General features: G+C 32.3%; 1 protein-coding gene across 1 annotated transcript; it reads right to left on the bottom strand.

The window, feature by feature from the left end:
- Window positions 1–5230: 5230 nt before the first annotated feature.
- On the bottom strand, window positions 5231–9649 carry LOC115707975 (probable zinc metalloprotease EGY2, chloroplastic). The gene is made up of 12 exons (XM_061103571.1): window positions 9230–9649; window positions 9082–9145; window positions 8559–8690; window positions 8066–8116; window positions 7866–7976; window positions 7510–7584; window positions 7270–7375; window positions 7042–7135; window positions 6461–6614; window positions 6131–6338; window positions 5737–5897; window positions 5231–5647 (listed from the first exon to the last, which is right to left on the bottom strand). The coding sequence occupies exons 1-12, from the start codon at window positions 9382–9384 to the stop codon at window positions 5399–5401; spliced, it is 1560 nt and encodes a 519-aa protein (XP_060959554.1). The 5' UTR covers window positions 9385–9649; the 3' UTR covers window positions 5231–5398.
- Window positions 9650–21535: the final 11886 nt, after the last annotated feature.

Raw genomic sequence — 21535 nt, 5'->3', positions numbered from 1 at the left:
AGAAAAGCATGTTAGGAAGCATGATAGTAATATGTTATTATTTGAATGCATTGCCTAAAAATCCATAAGTGTGGTATTTAGAAAATTTAGATAATCGATGTCTGACCTACTTGACTTATGGGTTCGTAGGCTAAGTCCTACAATATGGACGCCCAGCAAAACACGAGAAGTTGTGGTAATATGGTCGAGATCGGACATAGTTGGGGAGGTCAAAATCCCTTGAATCCTTGTGGACGCGGCAGGGGCCGTAGAAGGTTTCAAGGGGTGGTCATGAAAACCCACCACCAACTCCTCATGACTGGGAGCAAAGGTTTGCAGAAATGCAAGCCCAAATTAATCAACAAGAGGAAGAAATTTAGAGGTTGAGACAGCAGGGTCCTCTTGAGTGCATCCACAGCAAGTGCCAGCTGCCTTGGTTCCAGTCGTGCCAGCAGAACAACTTGTTGTTGGAAATCGTATAGAGCCTTTGTATGAAAGGTTTCGCAAGCAGACATCTCCATTTTTTCTAGGAGGTCCAGATGTCATGAAGGTCGAATAATGGCTCACAGTAATTGAAATAATTCTGAATTTCATGGGTGTCATCAAGAATGACTGAGTTGACTTGTGCCACCTTCCAGTTCCTAGAAAACGTACTCGTGTGGTGGGAGATAGTATCCCTCACCCAAGACGTCACTACTATGACCTGGGAAGAATTTTGGGATTTATTTAATGCCAAATATTATAATGAGGTTATTTGCAGTGCTAAAAGGAAAGATTTCATTGAATTGGTTCTAGGAGAGACCATGTAACATAATATACGACGAAGTTTGATCGACGTACTAAACTTATTTTGGGTATTGTACCCACATACTTCAACAAGAAGGAAAAATACTTGGCGGGTTTGAATGCCAATACTAGACACGATCTGGTCATTACAATAAATGACACAACAACCTACGCTAAGATGGTTCAAAAGGCTCTCCGAGCTGAGGGCGTAGTAGAATTTCTTTAGGAGCCCCGAGGGACTCCAAGTGTTTGTGGGACCACCACCCTTCCTACTTTTGGCTATGGTGGGGATGATGGTGAGACCAATGTTGACCAAAAGAGGAAGAATTTTCAAACATCTGGTAGTTTTGGAGAGAGTAAGAGGTTCTGTGGGAACCAAGGTAGAAGTGGACGTTAGGGTTATTCTTATCCTGAGTCCCCTCGTTGCAAGAAATACCATCCCAGAGAATGTAATCAGAAGGCATGCTTTCAATGTGACATGTTTAGGTATTTCAAGAAAGACTGCCCTCAGATGGAAAAGGAAGAGAAAAAAAAGAGGCGAAACCTATACCTGGTCGAGTGTTTACCATTATGCAAGCAGATGCTACTGCCAGTCCTTCGGTGGTAACATGTTAGATTCTTGTCAACAACTCCTATTATAATGTACTATTTGACTATGGGGCTACACATTTATATGTGGCGTTAAGAGTAATTAATGAATGGGGTAGGCCCTGTGATTTTATTAAGATAGGATTAGAACCCTACTACCTAGTGGAGAATCGGTTATCTCTAAAAGGCCTACTATACCAATTAGAATTGAAAATATGGAATTAAGTGTTTGACCTAGTGGATTTGGATTTAACAAAGTTCGATATTATACTTGGGATAGACTTCTTGTCTAGGTATTCGGCCACTATTGACGGTAAACGAAAGATGGTGATTTTTCAGTCAGAGGGCGAAGGTCCACTTGTTTATGTCAACTCCGTTTAGGGTTCTCAAATCCCAATCATTTTAGTTTTAAAGGCTAAAGATTTATTACACATTGGATGTGTAGGATTTCTAACAATTGTGATTGACTTTAGTAGACCTAAAACATTTGGGCCTAAGGATGTCAGGGTGGTAAGAGATTTTTTTGATGTTTTTCTCGAGAGGTTACCGGGATTGCCACCACAGCAAGAGATAGATTTCATAATTGACTTGGCACCTAAGGCAAAGACTGTTTCAAAAGCACCAAACAGGATGGCTCCAGCTGAACTCAAGAAGCTAAATACAACTTCAGGGAATGCTGGATCTAGGATTTACTCGACCCAGTGTATCACCTTGGGGAGCTCTAGTTTTATTTGTGAAAACAAAAGATGGCTCCCTTCGGGTGTGTATTAATTACTGGGATTTGAATAAGATGACAATCAAGAACAAGTATCCATTGCATAGAATTGATGACCTATTCAATCAGCTTCAGGGTAAGACAGTGTTCTCTAGGATTGACTTGCATTTGGGTTATCATCAGTTGAGGATTCAGGAGGAAGACATCCCGAAGACTGCATTTCAGACCAGATATGGTCACTACGAATTTTTAGTGATGTCATTCAGATTGAAAAATACTTCGAAAGCTTTTATGGATCTTAGAAACAATGTGTTCAAAGATTTCCTCGATAACTGTATATAGTGTTTATCGATGGCATCCTTGTATACTCTTAGTCAAAAGCGAAGCTTGAGCAACATCTTTGAAGTGCCCGATTTAGGGCATATTATCGAACAAGATGGAATTATGGTTGATTCGGGGAAGATTGAGTCAGTTAAGAATTGGTCGAGGCCAAGGACAAGTACTAAGGTTCAAAGTCTTCTCAGATTGGCATGATATTATCGACGGTTTGTGGAAGGATTTTCTAAGATTTCAATGCCACTAACGGAATTGACTAAGAAGAACCAGCAATTTGTATGGTCTGATAAGTGTGAAACGAGCTTTCAAGAATTGAAACAACGGTTGATCACAGCACCAGTGTTAGCTTTACCATCAGACCAAGAAAAGTTCGTTATTTATTGTGATGCATCTAGACAAGGTCTAGGGTGTGTTTTGCTGCAAGCTAACTGGTCATAGCCTACGTTTTCCATCAGTTGAAGGAATATGAGCAGCGTTTACACATGATTTTTAGAACTTGTTGTTGCTGTGTTTAAAAATATGGCGACATTACTTGTACGGGGAAAAGTGTGAAATTTTATATAGACCACAAGAGTCTCAAGTACTTCTTTACTCAAAAAGATTTAAATATGAGACAGAGACGGTAGTTAGAAGAAAGTCAAGATTATGATTATGAGATTTTGTATCATTTTGGAAAAGCTAATGTGGTGGCGGATGCTTTGAGCAGAAGAGATCCCGGGTAGGTTTTAAGTACCATAATGATCTCACCTCAGTTGGCTTCGAATATGGTTAAAGCTGATATTAAGTTTGTGATTAGGAAACTACATAACCTAACACTTCAATCAGACTTGTTAGAAAGAATCAAAATAGTGCAATTGGAAGACTCTAAGCTAGTCAAGATTCGAGAGGAGGTATTAGCGGGTAGGGGTGTTCATTGGATCACATCCAATGGATTTAGACCCATCCAATCCAATCCAGTTATTTATTGGATATTGGATTTTGTCATCCAATCCAATTGAATTGAGTCATCCGATCCGATCCGATCCAATGGATGTATTGGATTGGATCGGTTCCATCCATTGGATGCTTTAACTGGTTTTTTATTGGATTGGATTGGATCCATCCAATGGATCCAATGGATGAATCCAATCCATTTTAGCCACTATTTAAGTTGATTTCATTAAAAAGAAAAAAAAATATAGAATTTAAAACCTAATAATCCAATAATAAACAATAGTTTAATCCAAATCCAACCTAATTTTCATGATCCCATAATAAAAATATAACACAAATCTAACTTAATAAGCAAAAGTCTTAATAAACAAGTCCAATACATCAAATGCAAATATTATATAAAATATTAAATCAATGTGTGCAGGTTCACAATAAAACTTATTAATAATTAATATATTTTTTAAAACAAAATAATTAGATATATAAAATTATAAATATTAAATATGATTGGATGGACATTGAATGATATTGAATTGGATCGGTTCGGTTATCCATTGGATCGGATGTCTCATCTAACATCCGATCCGATCCAATTAGATTTTTAAAATTTGCATCCGATCTGATCCAAATATGATTGGATATCCGATTCTATTGGATCGGTTGGGATTGGATTGAATGACTTTCTGCACACCCCTAAGTAGCACAATAACATTTGTATCCCTTCTTGTTGGATGAGTATCCAACAAAGATGAATTATGTTGCTCTTGTATAAGTTTACATCGATTTATGCTATGAATATGAACAAATGCAAATGCATCAAAAGACTTTGAGAGGAATTTGTAAAACCAAATGAGACTTTGGAAAATATTCTTGTAATGTTTGCATTGGAGTTTTAAACTTCAGAATCCTAGGTGGCACATCCTGTCGATAAGATAAGTTGCACCAAGAAAACATGAATCAGAAGAATATAATTTCATTATTATTCTAATGATAAAATATGTAGTGTAGTATTTAATGCTATTTTGGGTGACAAGATAGAGACTAGAGTTTTCAGTTTGATGGTACATAATTGGTTTGACGTTTGAACAACTTTAACTAATCTCGTGGCAAAGTGTAAGAAAAAAAACATGAATGAGAAGAAAATCATTTGATTATTATTATTATTGGAGGCGTACTGTAAAGTCTTTAAACGTCACCAAAAAACATAGGAAGAGCTGTAATTAACTTGGAACTCTTTGTTATAAAGTCAAATGCAGAATTATTAAATCACGGTTCTTCTTTGTTCCTTCTCTCATGATTGTAGTTCACATTTTTTTACCTCCATAAAGCCTTAAAATTTTACGAGTAAATATCATTTTGGACCCTGTGTTTTACAAAAATTATTAATTGGATCTTCTGTTTTGTTAAATGACAAAATGGACCCTGTATTTTTTAAAACGATACAAATAAGACCTTAAATTAATTTTTGACAACTTTTTTTCAATATAACCAACTTGAAAATACGAACAGATATAGAATATGTAAACAGTTTTGTCATAACACTTTTAGATCGAATTATTATTAAATTTTATTTTGACAAAAAATCAGTTCAGAGTCCTATTTTTACCATTTTAGAAAATATAAAGTCAATTTTATCATTTAGAAAAACAAAAGGTCCAATCGGTAATTTTTGCAAAACACAGGATCCAAAATAGTATTTACCCAAATTTTAATGACAGAGAATCGTTTTGGCTTTGGTTTAGTTTTAAAATGAAGATTCCTCTGTTCTTGAAGCAAGGAATATAAAATGTGTAAAACAAGGGAGCTTTATTCCTTGAAGAGTTGGGAATGGTTGTTTTTGTTATGTGACATGAAATGAAGAATAGAATAGAATAGAATACACACATTATTCGATTGACAAAATAAATACATTTTATTCATCTGAAAGATCTATGCTGTGTATATTTATGATGTACATAAGAATTTGTATTCAAGCCATTTTCTCTTGAACCGATCCTTGTTCCAAAATGGACACTAATTCTATCGAAGTGTCCTGAAATCTACAAGGCTTGTGTTGTGCTCCTAGAAACTTATGACAGCTTCTTCCATGAAGGGGAAGGGGTATGGTAAACACACTAGCAATCCTAACACCAAAACTAAAATCCCAAGAGCAACATACTTGCTATCAGGATCGGTTATTTCCTCAGAGAGTGGAGCAATTGGTCCCCTCTGTAAAAAGAATATCAGAACAACCCAATAAAAAGCCACATCATTTACGATTGCAGACAGTCCAAGTAGCCCAATTGAAGCCCCCGTAAGGCGAACTGAACTCTGCCGAATTACAAGAACAAGTTCAAACTGTTGAGAATAGGTTTCAGTGTCTTTTCAAGTTTGAATTATAATGACTTCAAAAGGCATACCTTTCTTCCCCAAATAGCAAAAGCAATTCGTCCCCCATCAAGCTCTCCCGCAGGGATGCTGTTGATCGCATTGATAAGTAGTCCAGCCCATGCCCATATTACAAGAGGGTTAACAGATATTGGAGTGCCTTCTTTGAGCGCATCGCCAAGTAAAAGCTTTGCTGAAAGGAGTTGTGATAAAAACAGTCACTACTGTGGATCTCCAATAAACAAAATTAGTTGCTGAAATATTAATGTTGGGCAGAAGAACATGTTTGTTACACAATCAGATTTGATGATTGCAATAGCTATTCAGATGAACCATTACTAGAAGTCTAGAAGTCAATAAAGATTTTAAAACATATAAATTGAGACATTTTTCTCCATGCAGTACATCAAAAATTGAAGTGCTTACCAATGCCCCCAGCAAGAAGGGACTCGTGAAACACAGAAGCATCAACAACAACACCAATACCATCACTAGGTGGTAAGACAAATCCTAAAAGCAAAAGAACAAGACCCAAGGAAAATCCAGCCAAAGGTCCAGCTGCTGCTACTTTCAGTAGATCTTCACGCTTGGGTACAATATTTATAATCCTTGTAATTGTCCCAAAAGAGCCTATCTGTCACCAAAACAGCTCGTTATAATTTCGTGATCCCACAATGGACCACTAGATGCTAACCCAAAGGAGGAATTACTTCTCACAGTTGTGAGAAAACAAACTACTTGCGCGAAAAATTACACCTGCCAACTGGGCACAAAGTATGGCACCCCAAGCTTGACACCACAGCTTTTTGCTGCCAAAATGTGGCCAAGTTCATGGACTCCCAGAATAAGTGCTGTTACAAGGGCCCCAGGTGCTCCATTCTTCAACAGGTCAACATTGTCAAAAATTGATCTGGGAAATTTGTTAATCATCAATAGGTGCATTATTCCTTTGAACTAATATTGAAATGTAATGTTTTAACCTCGTACGCAAACACACTTTATGCTTGAAAATAAACCATATTTTTCATTTCAACATAAGTAAACTTCAAAGTATGAACAGAAAAGAGTGAAACAAACATATTCATGTCAAAGAAACTAATACACTAGCTAAAATATAAACAATATGTTCAAAACACGCACTGAAATTACAGCAATAACTTACGAAGACAATAATATCTAATCGTAATACTTAGGGTGAAAATGAAAGATTCTATGAGCTTCCATATTATGTCACGCACAGCAAAATCTAGATTAAGGAGGAGAACAAAATAAAAAGCACTTTTTTTTACCACGCCTTTCAACTTGTATATAAGTATGATAGGAACAGGAATTCATACAATAGATTGGATTGCAATGCAGGAACATTTCGAAGAAGTAACGTGAACACGGTAACAAGTCCAAAAGCCCCAGCTGCAAACCACTCAGGAACAGCTGCAACAACATTAATGTATAGATCATTATATAAATCGTGTATATAGAAATGAACAAAAGAAGCATACACAATGGAAGAGCTTAAAAGTTTTTTAGATGAGAAATAAAATGTGAAAGAATGTTATAAAATTCACCTGTTGTCTCTGGTTGCAAGGTCTTTCTTGGAACAACAACAGCAACAGGTCGATCATCCTCGGGATTGACTAAAAGGAAAATTCTAAACTCATCCCCAAATTTATCCTACAAATAATGGAGTGATATTATAAAAATTAATTCTCTAATTTTTATAATCAAATAAAAGAAAAAAATTAGGGAGAGGGATCAATGTAACCCTCAAAAGATGGGAAAAGAAAAAGAACTAGAAAGGCTACTACCTCCACTCTCTTTGTTAACTTTTCATAACTTTTTGCAGGCTCCCCACGAAGGTTTCCTTTGAATAACACACCAACCTAGTCAAAGTAACGAAAAATAATGTCAAACAAAAACGAGTGACATTGAAAAGCCATGACTAGAACAAAAAGATGGAAATTTCAAAGTTCCTATTGACAGTATTTATCATTGCTTTCAAAAAGTAACAATTATGCTCATAAACAGGCATCAAAAAAATACTATGTTCATATTGCACTTCAGAGTGGATTACAAGTTGAAATTTCTATAATCCCTAAACCTATGCAGAAAAATAGGTAGAGAACTAAAGAAAACAACAACAACAACAACAACAACAATATACCTCATATGGCTCCTGGCTTGTCACAAAGAAAGTATCAAAACCAAATACTTGATTTTTAAGTATTTCAATTGTTTCCTTAGGAATCCTGATTGATTCATCCAGTTGCTGTGGCTGTTCATGCAAATTTAGAAACTAAGGTGTCAAAACCAAGGCACGAGACAGAAAATGCCTCAAAAATAGAAACAACTATACATAATCACCTTCAGACCTGGCAGAGGGGATCCACTAGCTACTTCTAATTTATCAACATCCTGTTTGAATGCAAGAGGATAAAGAAATTAATGGTTAGTGGATCCCATATATATTGGAAAAGCATATATATTTTCTCCAATTCAAAAGAAAAGAGCTTCCATAAGTTCTGTCAATCAACTTGGAGCTGATCATAGGATCAGCCCCTACCAACCTCAAAAAAACTTGAATTTATGCCCAAGTACAGAAAAACAGTCTTTAAGTTATTGTCCAATGCTTAAGAGCTAATGAGCTATATTTCATATATGAGCAACGGCAGGGGCATCATCACTACCCTGACCACCAACAAAGACTAAAATTATGCTTAAACCCTCGTTTATGCTTATATCCTTTGATGAACACAATCATGAATGAGAAAAGCTCTTAAAAGTACCAACACAATCATAAACAGGTCTATGTAGAACAAAACAAACATAATAAAAATAGTATTACCTAAATACCAACCTGAGAAATATTTCCTGCATCATTTTCATTAATTTGTTCTGAAGCAAGCGGCTTAGAGTCATCATGGGTGTTATTTTGCTCTATGGAATCAGTGGGAGGCTGAACTTGAACCTCTTCATGCTCTTCGTCGTCCTAAACACATTGGCACTTCAACTAATCGGTAATATATTATAAGGGAAAGGAGATGGAAAGGGATGAACATGAAATAAAACTTGATCAACTAACTTACATGATAAAAGATTTATAAAAACTTGCTTCTTAAACATGCAAAATACACACATGAATAAATAACAAAGAGCTTTCTTGATTTTAATTCCCTTTAAGGCCCATTACAGATATTTAAACATTGATTAGAAAAGTAACGTTACGGTGTCACATTTATATCAATTTATTTTCTCAGAAAATTATCTAACGACTAAGTTCTTGAGAATGCTCTTTAGGATTACTACATATAAGAGTACAATTTACTTTACCCTTTCAGAAAAAATTAGTCTTAACCCATCAAATTTTAACAAAAATTAACCTTTTCATTGTCGCTATCTGGGTCAGTCTGCGTCCCAGTCACTCGACGAAGAATCACTCGCTTCCTGCAAAATCACAATATACTGCTACATTCACGAAAACAATCATAATATGAAATTATATATAGAGTTCAAAGTTAAAATGGTCACCTAGGAATGTGATTGAACTTCAAACTGGTTAAACGATACCGTTTAAGCTGAAAACAAATAGAGGGAGCCAAAGAAGGCTGGAAACGAATATCAGAGCAAAAGCTACAAGCCGATGTTGATATGTAAGTCCCGCTTGAAAATGCTGGAGAATTCATTGTAGTTGGTAAGTAATGATTCAGTAGTTCGAAAATGAAAAGAAGAAGTGTAATTTTGCTAAAACTGTAGCGCCATTGAAGATTTAATCTTTCTTCGAATCTGACAGAGTTTGGCCTCTGTGAATCTTATCCGTGGAGAGGAATGAAGCCAGGCGAAAAGCCGAAAACCACAATATCCACTTCTATTTTATTTTTAAATTAATGGGACTTTTGAAGACCATACCTCTTACAACCGGTTTAATTACCCAGTAGTACAAATTATTGTGTCAGAAAAATATTTTTTAAATATGCACTTTTATATACAAAATAAACTTTTATTTTATGAGGGTATTAATGTAAATATGGTTTTTTGGTCATATGTATCTATAGTGAAGACTGAAGTATGATGTTTTAAGATAATGGAAGAATGTATTTATGATATTATCAAACAAAACATTATCTGGTAAAAATTTACAAAATTTAAAAAGTTCAATAATAATAGTTGTGTGTTATAAAAAAAATTAGTAACTTGATAAAGACAAAAACAAAAGGTGAAATATGAGTTAAAATATGCTATTAAACATTAATAGCGCGTTTACTAAATTGTAATTGGAATTAGAATAATCAATGGGAGAAAACCTGAATTATATTATTTTGTTTACATAACTAGGAAAGGTAATCGGAATGCTTTAATTTGACAAAATTGCCATTATTAGAATATGTAATTATTTTTTTGTTTATAGATTTTTAAAAGGCATATTTGTCTTTTTTATTTTTAATTACTAAAATTTAAATTAGAATAAATTAAGCTAGGAAAGAGAGAGGTATTCCCTATAAAAATGGAAGGAGAACTTTTCCCTTTGTTTTCTCCCAAATTTGTGTGGGTCTCACTACTTTCTCCCTTTCTAAAATTTAGTAAACAATTGTATGGGATTCAATACCATACCATTCATTCTCATTCCCTTTAAGTAAACATGCCATAATTAGATTGACAAAAATAGATATTAATATTTTATAATAATAAATAGATATAATTTTATAACGTGACACACCCTCTTACCATATTGAAATGGCACAGTACGAATCATAATTACACACCATATTAACAAAATACACTGAATAATAAATTAACTATTACTTTAATATGTCAATTGAGTCATAATTAAAAAAAATATTTAGTTGTGTTAGATTAAAATATATATAAAAAATAATGCATGCTAAGTTTGAGTCTAAGTCTTGTTACCTAAATTATAAACAACTATACATGTAATCAAGTAGTATTCATATAAGTGAGGTCAATCTCACATGAAATTGAACTGAATACTATTAAATTAGACTTATATTTTATTTGATAAACAATAATTTTTATAAAAATAAAAATTAAGACTAATAAAAAAAAATTAAACAATAAAAGTGTTTAATCAAAAGATGAAAAATTAGGGAAAAAATCATGTTATTTTAATTACCCAATTATTAATGCTAATTATTATTCCTCTTTCTTTAAGTGAATGACAAATTATAAAATTAACCTAACTCTTTTCAGATCTTTTAGACCCCAAATCATATGTTATCTATTCATCTCTGAGATAGACTAATATATAATCTGCATTAAACAATAATTTAAATGTCACAAAGGCTATGTGAATAATCTCGTTTCACATCAAAATCAAGTTTATCCAATTTTAGTATTCTCAATACTCACTTTTTAGATTTCGTATTGAGATTATAAATCATGTTTAAGGTGATCAATCTAAAACATGTAATTAAGCGCAAATATGAATAAATTCACAAACAGATGAAAAATAGCAATTAGCATAAACTCATGGTATAATCTCAAACAACATTCATAAAATCCCTAAAAAAGAGTTTAGTTCATAATCTCCATAATCATACTTGAAACAGTATATAGCATAGAAAAAATAAAGAAAGAAGAAAGAACTAGTTGGAGAAATCGATTTGGATCGCCACCAACCGCTCTTGAAGTTCTCTCATTTGTTTCTAGGTCTCCAATTCTGAAGGAATGACTCAAAAATCGCATGTTCCTTTTGAAAAGAACCAGGTTTCCCACGTAAAATTGTGAAAGTACGAAACTACCCACAAATTCGTAATGAAGGGGTCGTCGTGACCACAAAATGCTTAGTCGTGGCGACCGTTGAAACTCGAAAATATAATGTCCTAGAAAGCTTCGCTGCAACCATTATTGATCACCGTAGCGAGCTTTGCTAAAGATAGATTGAATTTTTTTTCATTTTTTTCTCGACTTTGTCCAGTCTAACTCTCATGAATATTTCTTTAAACACCCCGGGAACCTAAAACAGAGAGAAACAAGCGTAAAATTGTCCTAAAAGTAGATACAAAGAACAAAACACCACTAAAAAGTGACTCAAAACTTAGGCTAAAAATAGCCTAACAGGTTCGGGTTCGGTCTTGGGTCCCGATCTAGGGTCCAGGGTCTGAGGTTTGATTCCCAGGTTCGGGTCCCCAGTCCTGGGTCCGGTCCCCAATCCTGGGTCTGAGTCCCCGGTCCCGAGTTCGATTTTGGGTCCAGGGTTCGGTCTCGAGTCCAGGGTTTGACCTTGGGTCCGAGTCTGGGTCTAGGTACGAGTCCAGGTTCAGGTCTGGGTTCGGGTCTGGGTCCAGATCCCAAGTCCGATCTTCAATCCTGGGTTTGGGTCTCAAGTCTGATCTGGGCCCAGGTCTAGGTCTAGATCTGGGTCTGGTTCTCGGCTCTGGATTCGGATCTCGAATCCAAGTCCCAAGGTCGGATCTCGGGTCTGGGTCCGAGTCTGGGTTAGAGAATGAGATTGACTCCAAATGCTTTGTAAATATTATAATACAATCTAATACGGACTATTTGTTATGTATTAAATAATAAAACTTAAAATGTATTAAATTTTTTGTCTTAATAATTAATACAATACATTGCTTTATTCAAAACATAGTGTTATTTATTATTTAATACAATACGACCCTTATATAGCCTACCAAACAGGCCCTAAGGGAACTAATATCTGATCCTTTCGGAAAGCTTGGGTTTCACTTATTCACTACTAGAAAAAATAGCTTTAGCAACACTTTTTTTTAACTAAAGAAAATTAAAAGGTAACACTTTTAAAAGTGTTGCCTCCTAGAATGTTGCCAAAAGTATAACTATAAAGCAACACTTGTAAAAGTGTTACTAATGATTGTAAGTTAATGAAGAGAAATAGCAACCCTTCTACAAAAAACGTTGCTATACATTTATAATTATAAAAAATATTTAAAATTAAAAAAAAAATATTACCATTAATTAAATTTGAGTTACTACACAATTCCAATACTAAAAGTTGCAACAAAAATAAATTTATTCTTATTCTGTAAAAATACACAATATTCACTACAGTACTTGATAAAAGTTCTATAAAAAACCTTGTAATAACTATATACAAAGTTATGAGAGAAATAAGAAAAACTAAATACAAAGTTAATATCTATTCCTCTAAAATTTCATTAACTCTTTCAAATACTAGTAATCCAAGCAATTTGTCATCTCCTTCCAACGAAGATTAGTTACTACCCGATGCATCCATATAAGCATCTCGTATTGTTTATTTGGAGAAGAAACATGCACTACAAGTTAAACAAAAATAAAAATTACAATCATTAGAATATATCATTGTGAACACATTATTGTTATTACATAGATAAAAATTATACTAATAATTACACATTAATAATATATGTATAAAATTAGCATTACTTTAAAAATTTAACCAGCAAATGAACGAATAATTTCCAAAAGAATTAACATAAATTTGCTATATACAAAATGAATAATTAATAAAGAAATAAATTTGGAACCATGATCCATGATTTAATATTGTGAATCAAGTAATTCTATTATAATTATCTTATATTAATTTTGTGTTCATATATAAACACACATTTATGGAGAGATGATCGAGTATTGATCAAAGGAAAAAAATCAAATAACAATAAAAATAAGCAGCTCACTTAGCTATTTTGGCACAAAGAAAATTAAAGTTTACCTATAATAATAGACCCAAAAATATAATTTCTACATAAAATTGATGAAGAATTTTGATACTTGAAAGTGTGTAAGTAACCTGAAAAACATCAAGAAAACATATTATTTAATGTAGAACTTCAATAATGGAATCGAAGAATTTTCAAACGCAAAAATTTGTACACTAATTAATGTTTTATATATCTATATTATATATATAAGAAATTGTAGTGTTGAGCTTACTGCATAATTTCTTTGAAAGATTTTTTAATATCAATAGTGATTTAAAAAAAGAAAATGACAGTTTTGCTTTTTTATTATGGGTAGCTCATCTTTGAAAGTACACATGATAAAAAGGAGGTTACACTCCACTAATTAAAAATCAGTTTAAATTTATATTATGTGTGACGACATTTATGTAGAAAGTGTTGCCTTTTATTTTTTTTCTTTATCAATCAACACACTTTTTTTAGAAGTGTTGCTATTAGTAATTATTATTTAGCTTAAAATATAAATTATTTAAAAATATATGTTTTTTAGCAACACTTTATATTTAAGTGTGTCTGATTAAAAAAAAATAATTCAGCCACACTTTTTTATTAAGTGTTGCTAAATAACTGTTGTTAAATAGCATTTTTGTAGTAGTGATTGTATATTATATTCTCAGACATCTATGTTATTAAGTTCCCGAAATAAAATTATAAGAATCATCTTTTTTGAGAAACTTAAACGAGTGATCAAAGAACTTAAAGAACGCAAACAAGAGTTCACGAACGCTCAAGATTTAGATAGATATACTAATGATTTTGGGATGTAAATAACTCTTTTTATGATAAACGACATGTAAATAAAAGATGTTTATTTATATCAGTCCAATTATGTACAATCAAATTATACACAATACACTTACTAAATGTCTATCCACATATGTGATCCGATTTAAAATCACATGACACTACTTTTTAGTGCTTTGTAAATCGTATTTAGTAATTCTATATTAAAGATTCCATACTTGAATACACTACCTATTAGTTTTATTCATATGGTATGATCTTAATTCTCTTGTACTCTTACAAGACCAAACACTCTCTATGTGAATAATAATTTTTTTAATATTTGTTAATTATTTTTCAATAATTAACATATTCATATATAATACTTTTTGTATTTCATATATTCAATAATATATCATCCTTTAAATACTTGGTTTTAGGACAAAAACCCTATCACTAAATAACTATAACGTACATGATAAAAAAAAAATAATTAAACTAAAAAAGTTTTTGAGATACCGAAACAGATAGGAAGGTCTACTAGAACACTCTTTTTTAGGAAGGTGTACTACAAATTTTCTCAATTATTATTATTTGGGTTATTTTTCTATTGTTTCACGTTGCCGCTATAGGAAGCAATGTGAAAACAATATTTTTTTTCTTTCAAAAATATAAAAGTGAAAAACCTGTCAAAAATAGAATTCGTAAATATAGAAAAAAAAAATCAAATTGTTAGTACTTTGTGTAAATTTTCATTTATATTTGACAAAAAGAATAAGAATACTAATTAGTAGTATAATAATAAGAAAAAAATAAAAGGTGATTCATTTGGCTAGACTTGTACATTTGCACATATAAAGCTCGTTTGGAACATCGTATTAGGTCGTATTGTATTATATTGAATTGGATTATATATCATATTTTTATATAATACTATGTTAAACTTTAATTTATACTAAAATATTATATATTTAGGTGCCCGTAAAAGTTAATACTACATATAGTTTTACATAAAAATATTGTATAAAATACAATTCAATATAATATTATACAATACAATACGATGTAATACAGCATACCAAACGAACCCATATTGACTTAGATAAATTTAGAAAATTGATTCAAAACAGTATGGTTTGGTTATTAAATTCAAAACTATAAATCACACTACACCTTATTGTTTGGTAAAAATAAAAACCACAATTGTATTGTAACTAGTTTTAAACCGTATTTTTTATGGGATGTGGTGTGGTGCCGACAGTTTGTGCAGTGTGAGCAGTTTGGTGAACACTCTTAATTTTCAACATTGTTAACTATTCAAAATTTTCTAAAATATTTAAAAGTAGTCTTAAATAGCTACAACATACACAATCATAAAAAAATAAACTAAAAAACTTTCTTATGAATACCTATTTAAAGAGTGTGCTGCATAATTATGCAAAGTTTGTCACTGTCTTCTTTTTATTTAATTTTTTTCTCATAATTACTTAGATACACTTAAAAAAAAGAATTAGTGGATTTTAATTACTTCTAATAAACAAAACAAATCAAAAATTTAATTATCACTTAAAGTGTGTTTGGAAGTAACTCTGTAATTGTTAAATAGTATAATTACTAGGCTGGTAATAACACAGTCTAGTCATTACACTATATTTTAAAATATAAAGTGTGTTTGAATATGAGGTGGTAATTACATATGAATTTTTAATATTTTATTTGGCAAAATAGTTAGTAATTACACGAGAAAATAATATTTTTGAGTAGTTCATGTTTTAAATGGAAAGTTTTTGTAATTACACAGTTCCAGTGTAATTATATGGTCAGACAAACATACTAAATTGTGTAATTACCTCTAATTACATACAAATTAAATTATACTGTGACTTTCTTAACGCGTCATTATAAGCACTCAACCTTCGTATTCTAGTTAATTGAAAGAAAAAGAAAAAAATACACTTTACCAATTTAATTGATTATTTTAATGTAGATGGTAGTACAATAGAGATGAATTTTGAGCAATAACCAATTTTAACAAAATGTATACCCTTACTTTTAAATGGATATATACCAGCCTTAGGATCCCAAAAAAACACTCTCTTTATCAATCCAACAGCTAAGAATGTTTGTGGTTTTGCATCCCTCATAATACCAATTGAGGTTTTACATAATTGGCCTTAAATTAAATTCGGTTTGTTCGTTGATATTTTATAGTATATTTATCGAATCAATATGCCCCACGTGTGTTGTAATCAAATGAGGGGATAGTCTTATTTAAATAGTATTGTTCCAATTTAATTACAACATCCATCCAATCTCAATTTAAGTATATTGTATTGTATTGTGTTAGATTGTATTGTATTGTATTATATAGGTTTGTTTGGTACGTAATTTTGTATCGTATTATTTTGTATTGTGTTGGATTGTGTTTTGTTGTATTGTATTGTACTAGTATTATTTAATACAATACAATGTTTGGTATTGACTTATATTAATTGATCGTGTAAAGTTATAATATATTTTCAATACACTCGACCCCAACACCAACTACGGTCTGGGTCCGGGTCCGGGTCCCAGGTCCTAAGTTTGAGTTCAGGTCTGGATCTGGTTAAAGTTCCCTCCTTCGCATCATCTCTGCCCAAACTCTGACCTTTCTCTATTTCTTCTCAATCCAGATATGCTACTCTATAATCCTAATCAAGTTGTCTGCCATGGTTTTCTGAAAGAGAGTTTTTAAGTTTGTTTAGGAGAGAGAAGAAAATGAATGAGAGATCAACAGAGAGAAAACATTTAAATTTCTTATCTAATAATTGTTTTATGTTATTTAAAATAATTTTTAATTAGTTTTTTATTTCAAAATTATTTTAAAAGATTTTTTTTTTTATACAAATAATGACATGGATCAATAATATGTCGACGCTTGTCAATATGGTTAACTTAATCAGCACTTAAAGGTGTTGGTAGTAACGGATGTAACAGAAAAGTAACTTGTGGTATTTAATCCGTCGAGATAAAGCATATGATATATAAGTGTATAAACTCAAAAATATAAGTTATTTATGCTGCAAATTTTCCAAAATATAAATATCTTTATCTTTATATATTAAAAGTAACTATCTAATAATTTTTGTTGGTATAACAGAGGTGGTTTAATGTTGTTAGCTTAATATATATATATAGAATAGATATAAATATTAAAAGAAAAAATTAAAAAAAAATAATCAATTTTCCCCACTGTTTGTGAAGAAATCCAAAATAAGCCAGAAAGGGATCGATTTTTGTAAAGAATATTAAGTCTAAGATTGAACAATCAAATCTCCCCTTATTGTGATTCAAACTCCACTCGGACCACTCCCTTGCGATCTCCTATCATTCTCTACGATTATACATTCCCAAAATCCTCTTTTTCGAAAAAGGACCATGATTAGGGCTTCAAGACTGCCAGCGATGGCGATGACCATATCCCATCACCAACTGCATTAACAAATAGAGAAGCATCCAACCACATCAATAAATAGAGGAGAAAAATTACACTCCCGATCAGATCAACAGGGAGAACAAGTTATTTTCCATGTTATTGATATAATGATGAGTCAATCAAAATTATCTTTCTAGATATAATTCAAAAGTTGTATATCTATGAATGCATGCCTTATACAGAGTAGAATATACATAGAGTTATTATAATGCATATTAGGCATCATATGATGCATTGATGATCATATTAGGTTGTTGGTTGATGACGAGTAAAAGAATGTATTTTTTTGATCTATATGTTGTCAAATTTCATTTATAGTCCACCATTGAAGAATGACTGCCATTGCACAAATCTTAATCCTAGTGAACGATCCAACAACAACGAAAAAATTGAGAGTCTTGGTCTCTCTTCTTCCCCTTCTCATCTCAGCCCTATCGGACCATTGAAGAACGAATACCATTGCATCAATCCTGGTCCTAGCGGGTGATCCAACAATAATGGAAATTTTGGGAGTCTAGGTCTCTCTTCTTCCTCTTCTTCTCCTCTTAGCCTTATCGAACACTCCAAGAATTTTTTTAGTAAATTTAGTTATGGTGTGTGTGACATTTACTATGAGTTCTTTAAAAATCAAATTACTTATTTCTTTTGTGTTTGTATTTGTTAGTTTTATTGTTATTTTCTATTTGTTTAATTATTATTATGTAATATTTGCTTAAACAATAATTAAAACAATAATGATATTTTAAATTCTAGAATGATCATAATTATCAAAGGTAGTTAAAGAAGTTTAATCTTTTCAAGTTAAGCTATATCACTTCCTTTTCACTAGTAGTAATTAATGTTTTGTTTGTTGTATATTGTTCTGCAGAAATCTAAGCCTAAGCATCATAAAATAAAATAAAACAAAATGAAAAAGAAACCCTAACCTAAACCTAAAACCCAATCTCATCTCTCTCTCTTGCTCACGACCTCCATAGTCCATAACAGGCGAGCCACCAACCTTCATTGACCAAACCAAACACCTCCCTCCCTTACTCTCTCGCTTACCTTTGCAAACCCAAATGAGAGATCATTCCTCTCCGACCTCGTGATGAGAATGGAGACCATTTTTGGCCAAGCTTTTGAGGCTAAGAAAAACACTTTGCTCCAATATTTTATTTCGGATATGGATTTGTGGGAGCTTGGGACAAACATATTTGCGAGAGAGAGTGAGCTTGGGATGAACAGATCTACGAGAGAGAGAGAGAGAGAGAGAGAGAGAGAGAGAGAGAGAGAAAGAGAGAGAGAGAGAGAGAGAGAGAGAGAGAGAGAGAGAGAGAGAGAGATAATTTGGGACCCACCATGTTCCCTTTTCCTTACCACCTTCAGTGATCCAAACCAGATGTCATGCGAGTGAACACCTCCATCGCTTGTGCTGAAATTTCATGGCCTGAGTTTTCCAACCTCGTCAATGTGCTCTCTTCCATAGGTTACTTCAACCAAAATCAAGGTTTTTTTGTCAGTGCGGATGAGATGCTTAGGGTCGGAGACTTTCCTGACGAGTTCCTACGAGAACAATCTAAATATATACGCTTTATATTTCATTCCAAATAGATTTTAAGGTTGGATTCATTAGGGGAAGCTTTTCATGATCTAGGTTATTTTTTATTTTATTAATTTTTTTTTTTTGTGTAAGATTAGGGATGGCAACAAGTAGGGTATGTTTATTCTATGACCTTATCCTATGAAAAAAGTGTTGGAATTTATTTTACCAGGATCTTAGATCTACTCACAAGTATGTTGATTAACAACCTAAATATGAACTTCTAAAACGATAAAAGGAAAACACATATAAAGTTAAGAAAATCTTACCGTGGGTGCAGCAGAATAATGTGTCTCCTTCCACTCAGATCTCTAACCCTTGATTCCTTTCTGTTGCAGAGTATAATTAAGATCTGAACCCGAATGTCCTTCAGTTGGATGTGATCCTTCACAGTCTTCCAATCTATGATTGAGGTACTGTTTGCTGTGTGTGGGCACTACTCTCTCACTAGGGAATTCGAAATTCTCTCTCTATTGTGTATTGTGTTGATCGTGTGGTACAAGAGGAAGAGAAGAGGGCAGCTATATGTAGAGAAAAGGGAAGCTCAACTTTTCAAAATAAACAGTTTCCTTAATTACTGAGTAATTGATTAACTGCCTTATTTGGTGTGATCCACCACTTTCCATTTATAGATAGCTGCTAGGTTTGGGTTAGTAATTATTTGGCAATTAAAAAATTGAAAATAATAATTGGGAAACACAAACAAGTGGCCGGCCATAGGTGTGATGGGCCTCACTTGGATTTTGCAGTTTCCACAATTTTATTTCTATTTTCCCAAAAATGTCAATTTTCCAATTCTAACCATTTAAATGTCAAAACTAATTATTTAATAACTAAAATAGATTATTAAATAATATTGTCATTTAATATAATTATTAAAAAAGACATATAAAGTCCCTTAATTAATAATTAAACCTAGAATCTCTTTTCTTTACAATTTCATCCCTGCTTAGTGAAAATTCACAAATTAGACATAGTCTAACTTTTAGAATTATAATTGATTAATCATAAATCAATTATTGAGTCTTACAAACAATATGGTCTTAACTAGAATGGGGACCATGGATCTATATTGCTGAGCTTTCAATAAGTTGAACCGAATTTACCAAGTAAATTCCTAACTTATTAATTCCTTGTTGAATCCACTCTTAGAACTTGGAATTGCACTCTCAGACTTATATAGAGCATTCTATATGTTCCACGATATAGATATGCTATCTCATTTAACCATTGTTATAATCTTAATGTGATCAAAGATCCTCTATATAGATGATTTACATCGAGATGGGATAAATTTACCGTTTCCACCCCTCAATGTATTTGGCCCCTTAAAATACTTAGCTACCTGTAAATGATGTTTTAGTGATCTAATATATAGTCACTGAAACAAGAGCTCATCCATTTACTTCTATTTAACTAAGCTCGAAGGGAATCATCACTTGACTTCCATACACCAGTAGAAGCTATAGATTCCATATTTATGTTCAGCGCTCCCACTCAGCCATGCTATCATGTTCCCAAAATATACGTATCACCCTGACCCAAAAGTAGGCTTAACTAATAAATCAAAGAACATGAATAGCACTCCTGAGATTGAGCCTAAGCATATCAGGATTTAGATTCTTTTAATCTAAGATCAACTACTGATATTGACTTGGAAAGATACAACAGTAAGTTTATAATATCTTAACCAAGTTCAATATCGGTCCAGTCCAATGTATACTCCATACATTCGAAACTAGTATACTTTACTAATGTCCTGGAAAGAACATAACACTTACTCCAAGTGTAAGTATACTTCATCGCTGATTATCACATCGGTGTAAATCCAAAACACTGATGAACAGGGACTTAGTCTTTTGAATCATATAATCACAATCACATTCCACTGTGTTGACAATACTGTAATTGTGAATAAATATATGTTCTGGACTTAACTGATTTTGTGCATATATATTAAACCATAAACATGAAAAATACATGTTAACATAAATCACTTAAATTGATAACTAATCAGATTGTAATGGGTTTTATTTATGGCACAAAACCCAACAAAAAGTTCTACCCATACCCTACCCGGGTAAACTATTATTTTTTACGGGTAGGTACAGGTATTACCCTAACAGGTATAGGGTACCCATGGGTAAATCCTACCCTAATAAATTTTAAGAAAAACAATTTAAAAAGATAATAAAATTATGTTCAGTGACATAAAATATTACCAATATATATGTAATTATTTAAATAATAAGTATTAATTCTATAATCTGTAAAATTAATGAAAAAGTATAATTAGTAATAATTAAAATAATAAAGTATTAAATTAATTATTTTAG

Source organism: Cannabis sativa, chromosome 1, assembly GCF_029168945.1.
Source record: "Cannabis sativa cultivar Pink pepper isolate KNU-18-1 chromosome 1, ASM2916894v1, whole genome shotgun sequence".
In the NCBI taxonomy this organism is placed as follows: Eukaryota; Viridiplantae; Streptophyta; class Magnoliopsida; order Rosales; family Cannabaceae; genus Cannabis; species Cannabis sativa.
Note: the sequence above shows the minus strand (reverse complement) of the source record. Positions and strands in the feature narration are given on the sequence as shown.